This window comes from Trachypithecus francoisi, unplaced genomic scaffold, assembly GCF_009764315.1.
Source record: "Trachypithecus francoisi isolate TF-2019V2 unplaced genomic scaffold, Tfra_2.0 Lachesis_group12, whole genome shotgun sequence".
In the NCBI taxonomy this organism is placed as follows: Eukaryota; Metazoa; Chordata; class Mammalia; order Primates; family Cercopithecidae; genus Trachypithecus; species Trachypithecus francoisi.
The window spans coordinates 104664541-104683005 of NW_022681457.1; the positions used below are offsets into that span (position 1 = coordinate 104664541).

General features: G+C 44.0%; 1 protein-coding gene across 1 annotated transcript; it reads right to left on the reverse strand.

The window, feature by feature from the left end:
* Nucleotides 1-12079: 12079 nt before the first annotated feature.
* Nucleotides 12080-15144, reverse strand: LOC117093575. The gene is made up of 3 exons (XM_033228882.1): nt 15110-15144; nt 13546-13821; nt 12080-12439 (listed from the first exon to the last, which is right to left on the reverse strand). Exons 1-3 carry the CDS (start codon nt 15142-15144, stop codon nt 12196-12198), a joined length of 555 nt encoding a protein of 184 aa, XP_033084773.1. The 3' UTR covers nt 12080-12195.
* Nucleotides 15145-18465: the final 3321 nt, after the last annotated feature.

Below are 18465 nucleotides of genomic sequence, written 5' to 3' on the forward strand. Positions count from 1 at the left end.
GAGAGCTCGCCATTCAACTGGGTCATCAAAATTCCCTAAGCATTTGTCATGTGCCAAGATGTAGCATTTAGCTACACAAAGCAGAAACCCATCCAGTGGATTAACAACCTGGGAATTGTTTTTTGCATCTAACAACCATCCAGATGAAGGAAGTCCTAGAGTGCTGCAGCTGCTCAAGGAGATCCTGAACACTCAGGATTCCTCCAGACACCTGCCCAGCTATCCCCAGTGTGTCTTGCATCCTTGTGGTCAAGATGACTGTTCCACCTCTATGTTTGGAGTCTAAGGTTCTAGGTGGGAAAATGGGGTAAAGGTGGTTGGAAATGAGGGCCAAAGGCAAAGAGCCCCTTGGGGTTGACCTTTTATCAGGAAAACAACAGCTTTGCTAGAAGCGCACCCTATAGAGTCCAACTTGCATCTCACTGGCCCAAACTGGGTCCTATGGCATCTGAGCTTCAAGGGAGTCTGGGACACAAATATCTTTAAATAAGCATGCTGCCCACCTGGGATTCTATTGGAAAGGAAGATGGGAAGGATGGTATTGGGTAGGTCGCTGGCAATACCTATCATCTAGGCTCTGTTCTAGGTGAGTAGAATACACAGATGACTAATATATATGCCCCCCCGCGTCCACCATGGGGCATACTGCCTTGCAGAGGAGTCAGTCATGGGAACAACCTTTTACAGTGCAACACAGCACAGAAAAGTGAGCAGGAAAGATTAAGTAGATTACCTGGGGGAGCTGGAATAGCTATCACAAAGAAGATGACGTTTGCTAGGGATGACAATGGGATAGGAATGTCCAGGGAAACCCAGCAAAGGCTTGACCTTTCAAAAGCTGGTCCCCCAAACATCCTGTTGGCCCCAGCTCCTGGGATCACCCTACTCTGAATGTTTTGCATCCACCTATAACTACCTCTATTTTTCCTTCTTTGTGATGAATCTTGGAAAATGAGTAGGAGTTCTCCAGACAACAGTGAGAACTTTCAAACTCTGATTACCATGTATCTTTCAGCCTCAGTTTTTGGGATTAAGACATTCTGCATGCTTTAGAGCTCCAGACAACTTACCATTCACACATATTCCATACTCTGTTATATCTCCGTGCCCTTCTACAAGATGGTTTTTTCTGCCTGCAATGCCCCTACCCTTTCATTCTCTAGGATACGGCTCTCCTGTGGTGGTGACTCATTCTCGGCCAGCTGTTTAGAGGGCGAGAAAGGACTTCATCTGAGTGAAACGTATGCAGGAAGATGGAGAGCAGTCACACAGCCCCGCTGCAGAACTTGGCTTTGCTGGTCTTAGAAACGAGGGAGGAGGAGAAATGACAACCAATCATCTGAGAGAACACTGATACATCAGCTGATGCCCACAACAACCCTGTGTGGTAGATATTTTTATGTCCTTTTGAAAGCCTGGGAAACCAGAACTCTGCGAGGTGAAGCAATTTGCCACCCCCCACTCCACTGCAGAGCAATAAGTGACATATTTAGATTTGAGTCTTGCCCATCCAGTGCTGAAGTCCATGGTCCTTTCATCAAACGACGAAATCTTCTTGGTGGCTTTCCTGGTCCTGGGTTCTGCCTTCTTTCTGGAGGTCAGCCCTTCCATCTGGAGGTTTTACTTCTGGCTCTGCAAGATGAAGAGCTTCTACCTTGAGCTTCCCTCCTACCCTTCACCCTCATCGTGAGCTACAGTGATGGTTCTCAACCAAAAGAGAGCCTAGAGATATCTTTGATTGTCACAAACGGGCAGGCGAGATGCTACTGATATGTAAGAAAGGAGAGGTCAGGGATGCTCTTCACACCCTGCAGTGTGCAGGACCATCCCACCCCTGCCCAATAAAAGTTATCCCCCTATAAAAATTATCCAATAAAAATTATCCCCCCAATAATTATTTTATTATCCCAATAAAAATTAACCCGACCTGTAATTCCAGCACTTTGGGAAGCTGAGGCGGCCAGATCACCTAAGGTCAGGAGTTCGAGACCAGCCTGGCCAACATGGTGAAACCCCATCTCTACTCCAAATACAAAAATGAGCTGGGTGTGGTGTTACACGCCTGTAATCCCAGCTACTCGGGAGACTGAGGCAGGAGAATTACTTGAACCCGGGAGGCGGAGGTCGCAGTGAGCTGAGATCATGCCATTGCACACCAGCCTGGGCAACAGAGCAAGACTCCGTGAAAGAAAAAAAAAAAAAAAAAAAAGAAGAAGAAAAAAAGAAAAGAAAAAAAATTAGCCCAAAATGTCAGTAGTGTTGGGGTTGAGAAACCCAAGTTAGTCTCCTGTATTCTTCCCAAACACCAAGAGAGCAGGTTTCTGGAAGGTTTCCTGAGCACTTTTTGCCATATTCTCACCTCCCTTTGCTGTGCTTGTTGGGTTTTCTGCTCACATGGGTTCTCCCTTCTTCACCCATGTCCTATATTCTTGTTCATTGTAATTCTATTCTTTGTAGTTCCAATTATTATGAAGAAGTTGGGCTCTAAAGCCAGGTTATCTGGGGTTTGAATTGAGAGCCTAGGCCTTACCTGGGACAAGTCTTTGAACTCCTTTAAGACTCAAGGTCCTCATCTTTAAAATGGAGATAAAATAGCATAAACCTCTTTAGGGTGGTTTTGAGGCTTTAACGGGATAACTTATGTAAATCGGAGTACCTAGGCAGATGGTAAATACTCAATATGTATTTGGCATTATTATTATTAACCTTATTTGTTAGCTTTTTTTTTTTTTTTTTTGAGTCATTTCATTTCCTTGAAAGGCATCTGGGATGGGGAAGGAGGAAGACACCAGAGTGGGGTGCCCCAGAGCACCAATCCCAGCTCTGCTAACTTGCTGGCTGTGCCTGAGTCCTCATCTGTGAAGCTGGCATAATAATATCACTTCATAATTATTTTTTTGAGGCAGGGGTCTCGCAGTGTTGCCCAGACTGGTCTCAAATTTCTGGGCTCAAGGAATCCTTCCACCTCAGCTTCACAAGTAGCTGGGGCTACAACCCCACACCCATTAAGCCTGGGCTGACTTCATAATTCTTGCCAGGATTAAGCTAGTTAACTGTCTGACACTTAATAGGTGTTCAGCAAATGTTAGCCACCCACTCTTTCTATTTCTGAGTCTTCCTGGGCATTGATAAATGGAGCTTCTGACGCATCTTATTTACATCAAACTTGTAGATTATTCTTGCCTGAGAATAATTAGGGAAGGCAATCTCTCTAGCCCGGGTGAGGCAGGACTGGGATTGTGCTATCCTTCTCCAACGTGGTGTCAATAAAGCTTTGGTAAAACTCAATAAATAGACTCATTTGGCCATCTGCAGTGGAATTCAATACTGAGAGCATTGTTTAGAAATGGCATTCCTAGCCTGCGGGAGGTGAGGATGAAAGCGCATTTGCTTCATTTCTCTGTAGGAGTTAGCAAGTGGAAGAGACATGCTTTGACAATAGTTGGGGAAAGAAGGTGTTATGCTGAAATCTTCCACATAGCCCTCCAGACCCACTATCCACCCCTCTTCACCCTGCTCCTGCCGCAGAAGACTGGACCATGTGGACCACGTCAGTGAGTTCTGCCATTTGTGAGCCTTGCCTGGCGTGGGAGGGAAGAGAGTCAGGTGTGGGTATTTATTTCCCTGCCCCCCTCCCCGCAGCATCACTGCAAGCTGGCTAATCTCCAAAGATCACAGCTTTTATCCAGACAACGCTCTCTCCACAAAATGTTCTCTCTCTTCGGCTTCCTGCTAACTGTCCTATTCCCTCTCCCTGGCAGCCCAGGGTGGTACTGGTTCCCCACTGTTGCTCGCTCACAGTGCTGTACCCCCCCATGTTGCCCCACACCCTGCCCACATCTTTCCAGGTAGTCCTTTTATTAAACTCACCTCAAATTATGCAGATTGAGAGTGGCATCTTATTTCTTGCTAGTGTGTTCATGGATAAGGTAATGGACATTCCATTGAGTGTTTTCTTGCAAGTTCCTGGTCCACTTTGTGGTGATTGTATATGAGTTTGCTAGAGCTGCTGTAACAAAGTCCCACAGATTGGGTAGTTCAAACCACAGAAATGGATTTTCTCATGGTTCTTGGAGGCTAGAAGTCCAAGGTCAAGCTGTTAGCAGAGTGAGTTCCTCCCGAGGACTGTGAGAGAAGGATCTATTTCAGGCCTCTCTCTTGGCTTGTAGATGGCCGTGTTTTTTTTTCTATGTCATCAAACTGTCTTCCCTCTGTACTTGCCTACGTCCAAATTTCCTCTTCTTTTAAGGATACTTGTCATATCGGATTAGGACCCATCCTAATGACCTCATTTTAATTGAATTACCTCCTTAAAGACCGTATCTCCAGATACAGCTATATGATGAGGTACTGGAGGTTGGGACTTCAAGATATGAATTTGGGAGGGGATGGGCACGATTCAGCCCATCAACACAGTGGTTGAGAAATGGGAATGTGATTATTGGGCAGGAACAAAACATGTTGAGGGCCTGAAGATACAGCAACATTCAAGAGCGAAGAGGTCCCTGCTTTCAAGAGGCTTACATTCTAGTGGGAAGGGGTGAAGCAGGAGCAAGAGCTCCACAAACAAACAAATCTGTATACACCACAGCATTCTAACAATGACAAGTCCTGGAAAGACAAACCTGGTGTACAATAGAGGGACTGCACTGAGTTGACTTTAGCTAGAGAGATGGAGGTGGCCTCTCTAAGGAGATCTGAAAGCTGATACTCAGAGGAGAGACAGCAATCACCATCTGAATACCCCATGTGGGTGGAGCATTCCTGGAAGAGGCAGCATGGTCAAAAATAAGGAACGAGTTTTTCATAATCGCCATTTTGACTGGCATGAGATGGTATCTTATAGTAGTTTTGATTTGCATTTCTCTAATGATCAGTGATGTTGAGCTTTTTTCTTATGTTTCTTAGCCGCATGAATGGCTTCTTTTGGGAAGTGTCCATTTATGTCTGTTGCCCGCTTTTTAATGGGGTTGTTTTTTTCTTGTAAATTTGTTTAAGTTCCTTGTAGATTCTGGATATTAGAACTCTGACAGATAGGAACGTTTTTACACTGTTGGTAGGAATGTAAATTAGTTCAACCATGTGGAAGACAGTGTGGCAATTCCTCAAAGATCTAGAATCAGAAATACCATTTGACCTAGCAATCCCATTACTGGGTATATACCCCTGAAAATGTAAATCATTCTATTACAAATAAACATGTGCGTGTATGTTTATTGCAGCACCATTCACAACAGCAAAGACAAAGAACCCAAATGCCCATCGATGATAGTCTGGATAAAGAAAATGTGGTACATATGCTCCATGGAATACTATGCAGCCATAAGAAGGAACAACATCATGTCCTTTGCAGGGGCATGGATGGAGCTGGAAGCCGTTATCTTCAGCAAACTAACGCAGGAACAGAAAACCAAACATCACATGTTCTCACTTCTAAGTGGGAGCTGAACAATGCGAACACATGGACACAGGGAGGGGAACAACACACACTGGGGCCTCTTGGAGGCTGCAGTGGGAGGAGGGGGAGCATTATGAAAAATAGCTAATGCAGGCTTAATACCTAGGTGATGAGTTGCTAGGTGCAGCAAACCACCATGGCACATGTTTTCCTAGGTAACAAACCTGCACATCCTGCACATGTACCCTGGAACTTAAAATAAAAATAAAACATTTTTTTAAAAAAGGAATGAAGCCGTTCCATCCAGACAGCAACTTCTGCTGTTGCAGAAAGAGAGAGAATTCGAGGATCATATTGGTTTTTCTGGAGAGAAACTTTAAAAACCAGATCAAACAAGCCTCGCTAGGGTATGTGAATATCCCAGGACACTGCGGCACATGACTGTCAGCTCTGAACTTGGACTTTGCCTTTATCCCCTCTTCCATGGGCCTGGCCAGGGAGGCACCCAGAAGAATCTAGGGCAGAGGCTGAGAAACAAAGTTTGGCTCAGCTCCATCCTGTTTTAACCGTCAGGCAGTGCAGGGCACAGTCGTGCAGACTCTGTGTACAGAGATGACTGGGTGATCCCACCAAACCAATCACAGTTTCCCCTGGGGTCTGCTACGTGGCACGAAGGATTACTGTGCTGGAGCTGGGCTCATATTAAAGTATTAATCTACATTTAAAATGTTTCTCCTGTGTCCATGGGGATCTCAACTCCATATGTTTGCAGGAGCCCTGGGGCCAGCAGTGTGTTTGATTTTGAGTGTTTTAAAATGAAGGCTAAAGGTGGCTCATAATAAAGCAGCGTGAGGAACAGCACAGAGGCCAAGACTCCCCTTGAGTAAATATTGACTGACATGAGGCTTTCCTTCCCACAAACAGCATCTGAAGCTATTAGCTTGTAGCAGACCCTAGAGACCATCTCCTTCTACTGGTTCAATCTCCCTAGGTTTAAACTCTTCCCTCCCCTCTTCCCTTCCTCTCTCTTCTTCTCTTTCTCCCAAAAATGCATTGAGCTGACCACCTGTGTTAGTTTCCTACAATTTCTGTAACAAATAACCTCAAACTCGTTGTCTGAAAACAATGCACATTTATTATCTTCTATTTATTATCAGTTCTGGAGCTCACAAGTGTAAAGTGGGTCTCACCAAGGCTACAATCAGGGCGTCCATCAGCAAAGCTGTGCTTCCCCTGCAGGCTCTAGGGAAGAAGCCATTTCTGCCTTTTTCAGCTTCTAGAGGCTGCTGCATTCCTGAGCTCATGGTCCCTTCTTCCATCTTCAAAGCCACAGTGGCCAGTCAAATCTTTCTCATGTCCTCTCACTCTGACACGGATGCCCCTGCCTCCCTCTTTCATGTACAAGGACCCCTGTGGTTACATAAGGACCCACCGTGGTAATCCAGAGTCATCTCCCTATCCCAGGATCCTTAACTTAATCACATCTGCCAAGTCCCTTTTGCCATGTTAAGATGATTTATGCATAGGTTCTGGCATTCGTACAGGGATGTCTCTGGGGGTTGTTACTCTGCCTACCACACCACCCCTCCCACAGTTTAATTTTCCCAAGCTATATGTTTTCGTAGCACCTATACTCTTTATTCACAGTGGCCATCAACATTATAGTTCACTGCTTAGTTGTAAAATTATTGATTTAATGTGCCCTTTCTGGACAAAAAGCACTCCCTGACCAGGGAGGAGATTATAGATGTGTTGACAGTCCCTATTATTTTCTCAGAGGTTCCTAGCAGCCTAGGCAAGAAAGGAAACACATTGACAATGAAGGAAGAAGAAAAAAGAAAATAATAGCTGACACTTAATGACCACTCGCCCTGTGCCAGCAATGTTCCAAGTGCTTTTAATCTATTTAACCGATATGTTGTGAAGAAAGGGCTGTCATCTAACACAAGCAAGTGGCACAGCTGACATTTGAAATTCCTCATCTTAACCACTTCATCATAGAAATGAACACTCTCAAACAGTACTTCATGCACTATAATAGAAGTCTGAGAGGTGGAAATGAAGGAGGGAGAAGACCAATTTTCTACAGATGTCAGGCAAAACTTTCTAGAGGATATAATGAATGAATACGGCCTTGGAAGCCAGTGGTGAGGGTGGGGAGAGTGGAGCAGGGTGTTCTAAGCAGAGGAGGCTGTGTGAACAAAGGCCCAGGCAGGAAATGGCTTGGTGTTTTCTAGAAAGTGTAGGTAGTACAGGATTGCTGGTGCTTAGATGGTGAAAGGCAGGGCACAGAAAAGGAGATGAGGTCTAAGAGGGAGGTGGAGGTGCCATGCCTGAGGCTGCTGAGGCTGCTGTAGGCCATACTTGTGTTACAGGAAAGGGAGCCTGATTCAGACCCCAAGAGAGGGTTCTTGGATCCTGCACAAGAAAGAATTCAGGGTGAGTCCACAGAGTAAAGTGAAAGCAAGTTTATTAAGAAAGTAAAGGAATACAGAATGGCTACTCCACAGACAGAGCCGGTTGCCTATTTTTATGGTTATTTCTCGATGATGTGCTAAACAAGTGGTGGATTATTCATGCCTCCCCTTTTTAATTTTTATTCTATTTTATTTTTTCTATTATACTTGAAGTTCTGGGATACATGTGTAGAACATGCAGGTTTGTTACATAGGTATACCTGTGCCATGCTGGTTTGCTGCACCCATCAACCCATCATTTACACTAGGTATTTCTCCTAACGCTATCCCTCCCCTACCCACCTCCCCCACCCACTAACAGGCTCCGGTATATGATGTTCCCCTCCCTGCCTCCTCTTTTTAGACCATATATGGTAACTTCCTGATGTTGCCATGGCATTTGTAAATTGTCATGGTGCTGATGGGAGTGTAACAGTGAGGAATATCAGAGGTCACTCAAGTGGCCATCTTGGTTTTGGTGGGTTTTGGCCAGCTTCTTTGCTGCAACCTGTTTTATCAGAAAGGTCTTTATGACCTGTATCTTGTGCTGACCTCCTAATTTATCATGTGACTTAGAATGCCTTAACCATCTGGGCATGCAGCCCAGTAGGTCTTAGCCTCATTTTACCCAGCTCCTATTTAAGACGGAGTTGCTCTGGTTTGAACGCTTCTGACGCCTGCCTGGACTTCAAACACAATCCTAGGGAAAACGGGAAGTCACTTTTGATACCAAGTTTTTCACAAAATCAATTTGCTTGCCATGTGGAGAAAGGATTGCAGGACTGGGATGCTGAAGGTGAAGTGGCAACTGGAGAGGGCATGAATGGAGAATCCAGAGATTTTGTGGCTTCAGTCCAGGGCATCCTCAGCCACCATCTGGACCCTCCCAAAGGCCTCCCACCACCCACAAAAGGGAGGGTGGGGGAAGTAGCAAGCCTCCTGCTGTTTGGAATAAAGAGATGTAAACTCCAGTCTCTGCTTCGAAACCAGTCAGAGAGAGTAAAGTGAGCCGAAGAGAAATGTACTTAATCCTTAACTCATAGCCCCTTCCTCCAAGAAGCCTGCCTTGCTCAACTCATGCAGAAATTATTTCTCCTTCTTGTGAATGCCTCCTATTAATGTTTCTACCATTCATTCATTCAATCAATGAATATAAACTGAGCACCTATTATGTGCCAAGTGCTGTGTTAGATGCCATGTTAGAAATAAACAATCCTAACTTATTCTCTACCCTTGTGGAGTTTATTATCTAGTGAGAAAATAAAACATTAAACAAATAAATTCATATCCTGTTACATGATTTTATGTGTGGCAAGCCCCGTGAAGAAGTTTAGGGTGCTTGGAGATGGTGGGAAGGGGAATTTGATTATGGTAAAATGCATCTTCTGCTCTATTATTTACCTCTCCTTGCATTCTCAAACTTGTCATGTGACTCTGAAGTTTCTTCCATAACATCAAAGTATATTTCCACAACCCCTTGACTTTGGGCTTGGCCATGTTACTGGCTTTGGCCAGTAAGAGGAAGTGGAGGTTACAGTGAGCTAATTCTAAGCATGGGCCTTGACAGGTCTTAGTGTGTTCCCATTTGCCCTCTTGCTCCTCTGCCATCACCTTGAAAACATGCCTTGGTTGGCCTGCTAGTCCCATGAGGATGATGAGAGACCTGTGGAACAGACCCATCCCAGCTGAACTGCCTTAGCTAAGCGGAGCCTAGGAGCCCCGATTGGCTGACCCCTCATCCCTGAAGATGAGTGAGAGAGGCTAGCCAAGCTTAGCAGAGCTGCCCAGCCAATCCCAATCCAGGCCAGCTGACGTCTAGCTAATCCGCACATTTGGGAGTTCATTAATGCTTAAGTTGTTAGTTGCCGAGATTTTTTTGTGCTATTTGTTACACAGCATTATTGTTTATAGTTAACTGTCACACTGACTTAGTCTGAGCAGCCTATGGCAGGGTTCCCTAAAGAAATGGCATCTCAGTGAAAACTAAATTAAGTTGGTAAAGGAAGAGATGAGGAGTATTTCAGGCTGAGGGAGCAAAATGAGCAAAAGTTCTGAAACAGGAAGGACATGAACTTTTAAGAGAGAAAGTGAAAAAAATCAGGAGTTCCTAGGGGTGAGCACATAGAGAGCCAAGGGTGATCAGGCATGGTGGGAGAGACTGGCAAGGGAAGAATACAAGTATCTGTCTTGCACATGGCACTAAGCAAAATTAATGTTCTGTAGCATTGTGCATTTTCGTGATGTTCCCAACTATACAGTGATCCCTTTGAAGAAAAGTTGATAATTTTTATCTTGCACCCTACCAGAGTAACACCCCACATCACAATAAATGACCAATATCTTTGGTGTATGAAAGAGTTGAACTAATGAGAGAGGTGCTGAAATAACAGTTTCTTGGCTTTTCTTAAACGTTGGACACTGACTACAACTTTTCTTCCTTGGTAATTAGTTCATTTGTAACACCATTGTTTGAAATGAACAATATTTCACTCCATCACTCCCTGTTTTCCTGTTGAGCTTTTTGTTTCCTCATAACATTTGTCACTGCCTGACATTACATTTACAGAAGTTTTTTGTATCTGTCTCTTCCATTACAGAGCGAGGACTTTGTCTTGTCTGTAATCACATCCTCAGTATCTAGGATTGTGCCTGACGCAGTTGTAGATGCACAAAAATTTGTTGAATGAATGCAGAATCAGATGATGAAACACTTAATGCTAAACAACGCTTTAAAAAGTGCAACACAGAAGTTACAGTGTTAATTATCTGTTGTTCAGTAAGAAAGTGGGCAAAATTTTTTTATCTGGGATGGGGAGAATCCATGGACACAGCAAAAGGAATGATGAAATCATCTATGATTCTTACTGGGATAGATGGATCCAAACACAACATGTGACCAGGGGTGTAGGCATATCACCACCTCAGTATCATAGTCCTTATATTTATAGAACGTTTGTCATTTTATAGTGCTCCTTCCCATACTGACTCACTTTGTACTCATCCCATGCCTGAAATATATATTGTAGTGTATAGGGATTATTATTTCCTTCTATAGATAAGAAAACCTAGGTTGGTGAAATTTAATTATTTGCTGAAATGGATTTAGGGATTTGCTATGGTTTAAATGTTTGTCTTCTTCAAAATTCTTGTTGAAATTTAATTGCCATTTTGAAAGTATTGGGAGGTGGAATTTCTAAGAGGTGGTTTACGTCATGAGGGATCCACCCTCATGGATGGACTAATGTTGTTATCATGGGAGTAGGTTTGTTATTGAGGGAGTGGGTTTGGCCCCTCTTGCTGTCTCTTGCCCTCTCCTTGCTCTTTCACCATGTTTTGATGCAGCAAGAAGGCCCTTGCCAGACATCAGCATTTTAACTTTGGACTTCCCAGTCTCCAGAACTGTGAGCCAACACCTTTATTTATTATAAGTTCCCCAGTCTGTGGTATTCTGTTACAGAGCACAAAAGGAACAAATACAGCATTCTGTCTTCTAGTTTATAAATCTTTCCATATAGTACAGTTGCCTCATAAGATGTCTTTAAGAAAAAGCAGATGGAGCGGGACATATTTTGAAAAGCTGGATACCAGATAGGTGCATTTTAACCTCACTGTGCCTATAAGGTTCTGCAGGATTGGGCTTCTGCCTGCATCTCTAGTTTCACTTTCTGCCTTTTTCCCCAGCTCCTGAACTTCAGCTACTTTGTCCCTCCTCATCAAGAGCCTTCCTAGTCCACAGCTTTCCCATATGCTGCTTTCTCTGCCTGGAACACACTTCAGCCCAATTTTCACCTGGATAACTCCTACTACAGAACTGAGTTTAAATGCCACTTCTTTTTTAAAAAAAGACTTGCTTTTTTTTACACTCCTTCACTTCTATTTAGCCCCATTTATTTTTAAAGCACCCCATAACTTATAATTATTCATTTAACATCTGTATCCCAAACTGGACAAGATTTTTGAGGGCAGGGTACTTACCTGTCTTGTTCAGCAGTGCTAAGCTCATGATACGATTCCTAGTATACAGTAAGCACTCAATATTCTCTGAGTCTACGAAATGAACAAGTGGTGAGGGAGGGCTGTGCTTTATTGTCTTAAAATTGGAGTCTATTCCTTCGGTTTTAAGCATCATTCCCTGTAGTTAAAGGGTTGCAGTATTGTAACAGTTATCCACTGCTACATAACAACTCCAAAACTAGGCAGCTTATAAAAACAACCATTTTGCTTGTTTACAGTTATATAGGACAGCAATTTTATTTTTTTACGTACAGAAAAACTGCAACAGAGGACAGCAATTTGAGATAAGTTCGGCTAGATCATTCTGATGGTCTCACCTGAATTAACTCATGCATTTGCTATTATCTGGTGACTGGATTGGGCTGGATAAGTAATATGCTGATGGGGCTTGATGTTGACTGGGTCACTCTCTCCTTGGGATCTATCATCCTCGAGGATGGTGGCAGTCTCAGGGCAGCAAATAGGGTGACCAGCCATGCTGCTTTGTGTGGGACTATCCTGGTTGTAGCAGCGAAAGTTCCATATCCTGGGAAACTCCTGAGTCTTGGGCAGATCAGGATGGTTGGTAACCCTATCAATAAGAAAGAAAGAAGGTGGAAGTCACAAAACCTCTGAAGTCTAGGTTCAGAAATTCCACAGTGGGACTTCCGTTGTATTCTATTTGTCAAGGCATGTTATGAAGCCAGCCCAGACTCAAGGGGGTAGAGCAATAGACTTCATCTCTTGATGAGAAATACAGCAAACACATGTTGCAAATGGAAATGCATACAGGAATAAAAGTGTTTTGTTTTTGCAATCTACTACAGGTTTTATGGAAAGTAAGACCACAGATTCAGGAATGAAAGAAAGGCTTTTTTGTTAACTGAAATATTTGTACTAAGTAGGGAAATATTGAGGAGCACCCAGTAGGCAAATGTTGAGCGACAACAGTGACAACTACATCTCAGTTTCTTAACACATCAAAATTATAGGGTTTCTTTTATATACAAGTACAACCTAAGACAGACACCCCGTTTGGAAAAATGCCTTGGGGTGGGCAGATTGAGAGGAATGGTAAAATCTCAGGTAAAGGAGAGAACACTTCTTGGCAATTAAGGGGAGAGGAGAGGGCAAATCTTGTAATCGTATGTTAACAATATCAAAAAGCCTATTTCAAGAGTAGTATTGATAAAATGCTTGCCAAGTAAAAAATTTGGGATGATACTTTATATTTATACAATGCTTACTGTATGCCAGGCACTGTTCTGGTACAGTTGATTTACAACTATTTATACATTTAAACCTCACATTAATAGCTAAGGAAACTATAATAAAGGACAAGGTCACCTACACAGTGTGTGGTGGAGTCAGGATTTGAACCCAGGTACTCTGACTCAATTTGCCCTTCCAGGTGTTGCCATTTTGCTAAGTCCGCTTCCTGACTAGCAGTTGGGAATGGCAATCTAAATTTCTCTTATGGAGCTTGCCCTTCCTCCTGAGGGTTAGAGAGAAAGGCCGGCCCTGGGGAGCCTCGGAACTGAGATCTAGAAACAAGCATGCAGCGCCCTGAAGGGCGGCCCTAGAGGTTCATTCCGGAACGGAAGTCTATGGCTTGGGTTCCCACCCGGACAAGAGTGGCAAAGACTCTTGCGCAGGCGCAGTGACGTAGTCAGTGCTGGAGCCCAGGTCCGCGCCCACCTAAAGTAGCCCGCGAGCCCCGTAGACCGAGGGTGGGGCTGGCCTCTCTCCACCCCCAAACATGGCCGTCGAGGTGGGCGAGGGGAGACGGCCGCCGAGAGCGTCCCCCGCGGGGCAGGGCGGAGGGCAGGGGTAGCGAGGAGGGTGGGAGCGGAGGGACCAAGAGCAGCCTGGGAAAGTCGGACCCCGAAAGGGCCCGGGGTACGGGAACGGCTGCCGCCCTGGGGCCCGCAGTGGTCGTGTAGAGCTTCTTGGACGTCATGGAATGCACAAGACCTCAGAGATAATCATCTCAACCCACGCTCACATTTCACAGACGGGCAAACTGAGCCCTGTCCCCTCTAGAAGCCTGGAGAGAGCTTCGATCGTTTACTTTTATTTCTCTGAACCTGTATTTCTCATCTGTGAAATGGGATGACCGGTTCCTGCCCGGCCTTTGATTGCACTCTTAATGGACACGGTTTTAAGTGCTTCTTATTCATAAGATTATTGCGGGGAAATCAAATGAGATAATGAAAGTGAAAGCCATTGGCACGCTTTTAAGCATGATATAAATGTGACCTCTTGTGAAAGGCTGAGCCTTATATGTTAGTTTTTGTAAAGAAAGAGGTCGAACTTTGCTGTTTCCTGGGGCTCTGGTCACCCCACTCTCCCTGGCCAGATCTGTTGCAAATAGATCCAGTAAATCAGTGGAAGAGTTGAGAATAGGATTGGCCCAGTACAGACAGGTGTCTGATTTTGTCCTTGCTATAGAGTACATCTTTAATACTCCTTCAGAGGAATTAAAATGAGTTAGTAATTTGTAGCTGCTCTAAGTGTAGTTCTCTGGCAGCTTCAGAATGTTTTTCAGTTTCCTAATTAATTTGGGAGGTTGGAAATTGTTGATACTGAAAATGGAACATGGAACATTTGACCTCCGTTTCCCTTCTTCCCCTTTTGGTTGATAGAACCCCAGTTGTAGTGGGGGAAAGCCTTGGCATCCTCATTGCCTCCTGTTTTCATTTACAAGCTCACGGTTCCTTTTGTGGATAAATGTATAATATTTATTTTCTAATATTTTAAAACACATTTATGCAATAACTAACATGGATCAAAAGCACTGTGCCAAACCTTTGAGAGATGAGAAAATGACTATGATTATGGTCCTGCCTCTCAAGGGTCTCATGGTATTAACAGGAAATAAGGTAGTAGGGGATCTGATGCAAATAGAGTTACATTAAGACAAAATGAAGGTTTCACAGACAACCTCCCTTATTTTATTACAGCCATTAGTTGACTTGGGATTGGCGTCATGTCTTCCAGTGAACACTGTATTTAGAGCTAAAGTTACATGCTTTTTCAGACCCTTAGTTGTGAAAGAGATTTTAAGTTTTATAACTGCTCCTTTCCAATATCCATCATCACTGACATGCCACCTAACTCTGGGAATATATTCTCAAAGGACCTGAGTGAGGCACATACATATAAGGAGAATTTCTGAGGCTTACCTTTGCTTTTCATGTTGGTGGTGTGGCTTCGAGATTTGCTGCCCTGTCCCACGATTCTTGTATTCTCTTTTCCTTACTTCAAGGTCCGGATCTTCCTAACCATCTGTATCATATTGTTCACCCCTTGAAACTGTAGCATTCATGGTACATGGCTCTTGACATTTATTTGTAGACCAGTTTGTATTGTTAGTTAACTTTCATTCTAAGATTGTGAGTTGTTGAGCAGGGGCTGGAGGACAATGTGCAGTAGATGGAAAAGCACAGGTTTGGAAGACAGACAGACTTGAGTTTGAGTTCTGGTCCCTCTGTTTATTGGCTGTGTAACCGAAACTTTGTGAACCCCAGTTTCTTCAGCAATCACGTATCTGTAAAACCTGTCTTCGGCCGGGCCCGGTGGCTCAAGCCTGTAATCCCAGCACTTTGGGAGGCCGAGACGGGCGGATCACGAGGTCAGAAGATCGAGACCATCCTGGCTAACACGGTGAAACCCCATCTCTACTAAAAATACAAAAACTAGCCGGGCGAAGTGGCGGGCGCCTGTAGTCCCAGCTACTCGGGAGGCTGAGGCAGGAGAATGGTGTAAACCCGGGAGGCGGAGCTTGCAGTGAGCTGAGATCCGGCCACTGCACTCCAGTCCGGGCGACAGAGCGAGACTCCGCCTCAAAAAAAAAAAAAAAAAAAACCTGTCTTCTGCAGGATTGTTACTCATAGACACGTGGTGAGAATTAAATAACTAAATAAGATGGGAAGTACTTTTCTTTCCTTCCCTGCACCCCTTTTTATTTTCTGTTCCCAGCCTTATACAGTGTTTGTGCCTATAGATTCCATTAAATACCAGTTTAATTAATGAGAGCCTGTCACATCCAGTTAAATTATGAATGTGGACTAAAGTTTTTTCTCTTAATCCAGAATCATAAAATTTTAGAATACACTTCTGATTCTCAGCCTGATGCTCTGTCCACTATTCAGTGTAGTTCACAGATGTTTCTTAAGATCTGTTAAGTTCCAAGTACTGTCTTTTCAAAGAAATGTGAGATGAGACAGGGTTATTCTTCTCAGGAAGTTTCAGTCCTTCTGGAAAACTAGGAATATCTTCCTCTTATCCATGTTGCCTCTATCCCAGCAAGTAAACCTTCTGAAAATTGGAGTTCTCTCAGGTGTGGAGTTCTCTCAGGCCACCTTTAGGTCTACACTCTTGAGTAAACTCATCTACCCCTGTGGCTTCAAATACCCTCTACATGCCAGAGACTTCCAAATTCATACTTAGAGTCTAGACTTTGAAACTTCAAACCCATATCTACAACTGTCTTTAATAAATGCACCTATTCTACAACTATTTAACATTAAACTTACCTGAAACATATCTCTCCAAGCCTGCTGTACCTCCAGTGTTGCCCATCTTCATGGAGTGGTTGAAACCAGGGACCCAGGCATCATCCTGTGATCTCATATCTCTCGTATCTCCCCTGCCTGTTTATCCAGTAAATCACTAAGTCATATAGTTTGTGCCTTCAAAATATAACTGAAATCACCCAATTCTCTCCATCTCCACTCATATCACCAAAGTTTAAGCTACCATCATCTGTCTCCTGTACCACTGCATAAACCAAAAAGTACCTGAGACAGGTCTCAATCAATTTAGAATTTTGCTTTGCCAACGTTAAGGACATGCATGGGACACAGCCTCGGGAGGTCTTGAGAACAGGTGGTCAGGCTACAGCTTGGTTTTATACATTTTAGGGAGATATGAGATGTTAGTCGGTACATGTAAGATGTACACTGGTTCAATCTGGAAAGGCAGGACGTCTTGAGCAGGGTGGGGTGGGGAGCTTCCAGGTCATAGGTGGATTCAAAGATTTCCTGATTGGAAGTTGGCTGAAAAGAGTTTATCTAAAGACCTGGAACCAATAAATGGAGTGTTTGGGGTTAAGACAGACAAAGGTTTTTATTATGCAGGTGAAGCCTCTGGGTAGCAGGCGTCAGAGAGAATAGATTGTAAATGCATCTTATCAGACTTAAAAAGGTGCCAGACTCTTAGTTAATTTCCTTATGGATCAGGAAAAAGATCTGGAAAGGGAAGGGGAAATCTATGGGTTGTAGAGACAAACTTTGCAAGTGCCGTTTCAAAATATGTCAAAGAAGATGGGGCACACTTGCTCACGCCTGTAATCCCAGCACTTTGGGAGGCTGAGGTGGGTGGATCACCTGAAGTCAGGAGTTCAAGACCAGCCTGGCCAACATGGTGATACCCAGTCTCTACTAAAAATGCAAAAATTAGCCAGGCGTGGTTGTGGTGGGTGCCTGTAATCCCAGCTACTCAGGAGGCTGAGGCAGGAGAATCTCTTGAACCCAGGTGGCAAAGGTCGTATTGAGCCAAGATTGAGCCAGTATACTCCAGCCTGGGCAACAGAGCTAGATTCTGTCTCAAAAAAAAAAAAAAAAAAAAAGTCAAAGAAATACAGTTTGGGGTAAAATACTTTGATTTCTTTTAGGGCCCCCTATCTGTCATGTTGGTATCTTATTGCTATGAAGAATCTGTTTTGTCAGTCTTTTTTTTTTTTTTTTTTTGAGACTGAGTCTCGCTCCATCACCCAGGCTGGAGAGCACTGGCACGATCTCAGCTCACTGCAACCTCTGACTCCCAGGTTCAAGGGATTCTCCTGCTTCAGCCTCCTGAGTAGCTGGGACTATAGGCATGCACCACCATGCCTGGCTACTTTTTATATTTTTAGTAGAGGTGGGGTTTCACCATGTTGGCCAGGCTGGTCTCGAACTCCTGACATCAAGTGATCCACCTGCCTCAGCCTCTCAAAGCACTAGGATTACAGGCGTGAGCCACTGCGCCTGGCTTTTTTTTGGTCAGGCTTAAGGTTTGTTTTAATGTTAAATGCCGGTCAGCCTCGGCCCGAATTCCAAAGGGAGGATGGTGTAATGAGGCGTGTCTGACCCCCTACTTCCCATAATGGCCTGACCTAGTTTTCAGGTTAACTTAGGAATGCTCTCTGCTGGGAGGAGGGGTCCATTCAATTGGTTGGGGGCTTAGAATTTCTTTTAAAAAATTTTTATTTACAACAGTAACAGCTGTCTGTCTCAACTCTCCTGTAATCCATTTTCCACATGGCAACAAGAGTGATCTTTTTAGGTACAAAAAGATCAGGCCACTTTCCTGCTGAAAATCCCCCAGTGCCTTTGCTGATAGGATTAAAGTTCAGTTATTCCCAAGCCCTCTGACAGTCAATATACTTTGCCTCTACTGGCTTCTCTGTCCCCAGCTGCCATCACTCCCCTTCCAGCCACACTAGCTGTTTCTTTTCTTTTCTTTTTTTTTTCCATTTCATGGATTTTTTATTAGGGCAAGTGCATATTGTGTCACGTATTTCACTTGCAAGTATGAAAGATGAGGGGTCTCTCTCTCCCTATGTGAGAAGGGTCT

Coding starts and splice junctions, on each gene's coding strand:
- LOC117093575 (XM_033228882.1), bottom strand. CDS start 15,144: ATGATACAGATGGTTAGGAAGATCCGGACCTTGAA. Junction 13,822..15,109: donor AGGAAGATCCGGACCTTGAA/GTAAGGAAAAGA, acceptor ATTATCTCTGAG/GTCTTGTGCATTCCATGACG. Junction 12,440..13,545: donor GGGCTCGCGGGCTACTTTAG/GTGGGCGCGGAC, acceptor TCTTATTGATAG/GGTTACCAACCATCCTGATC.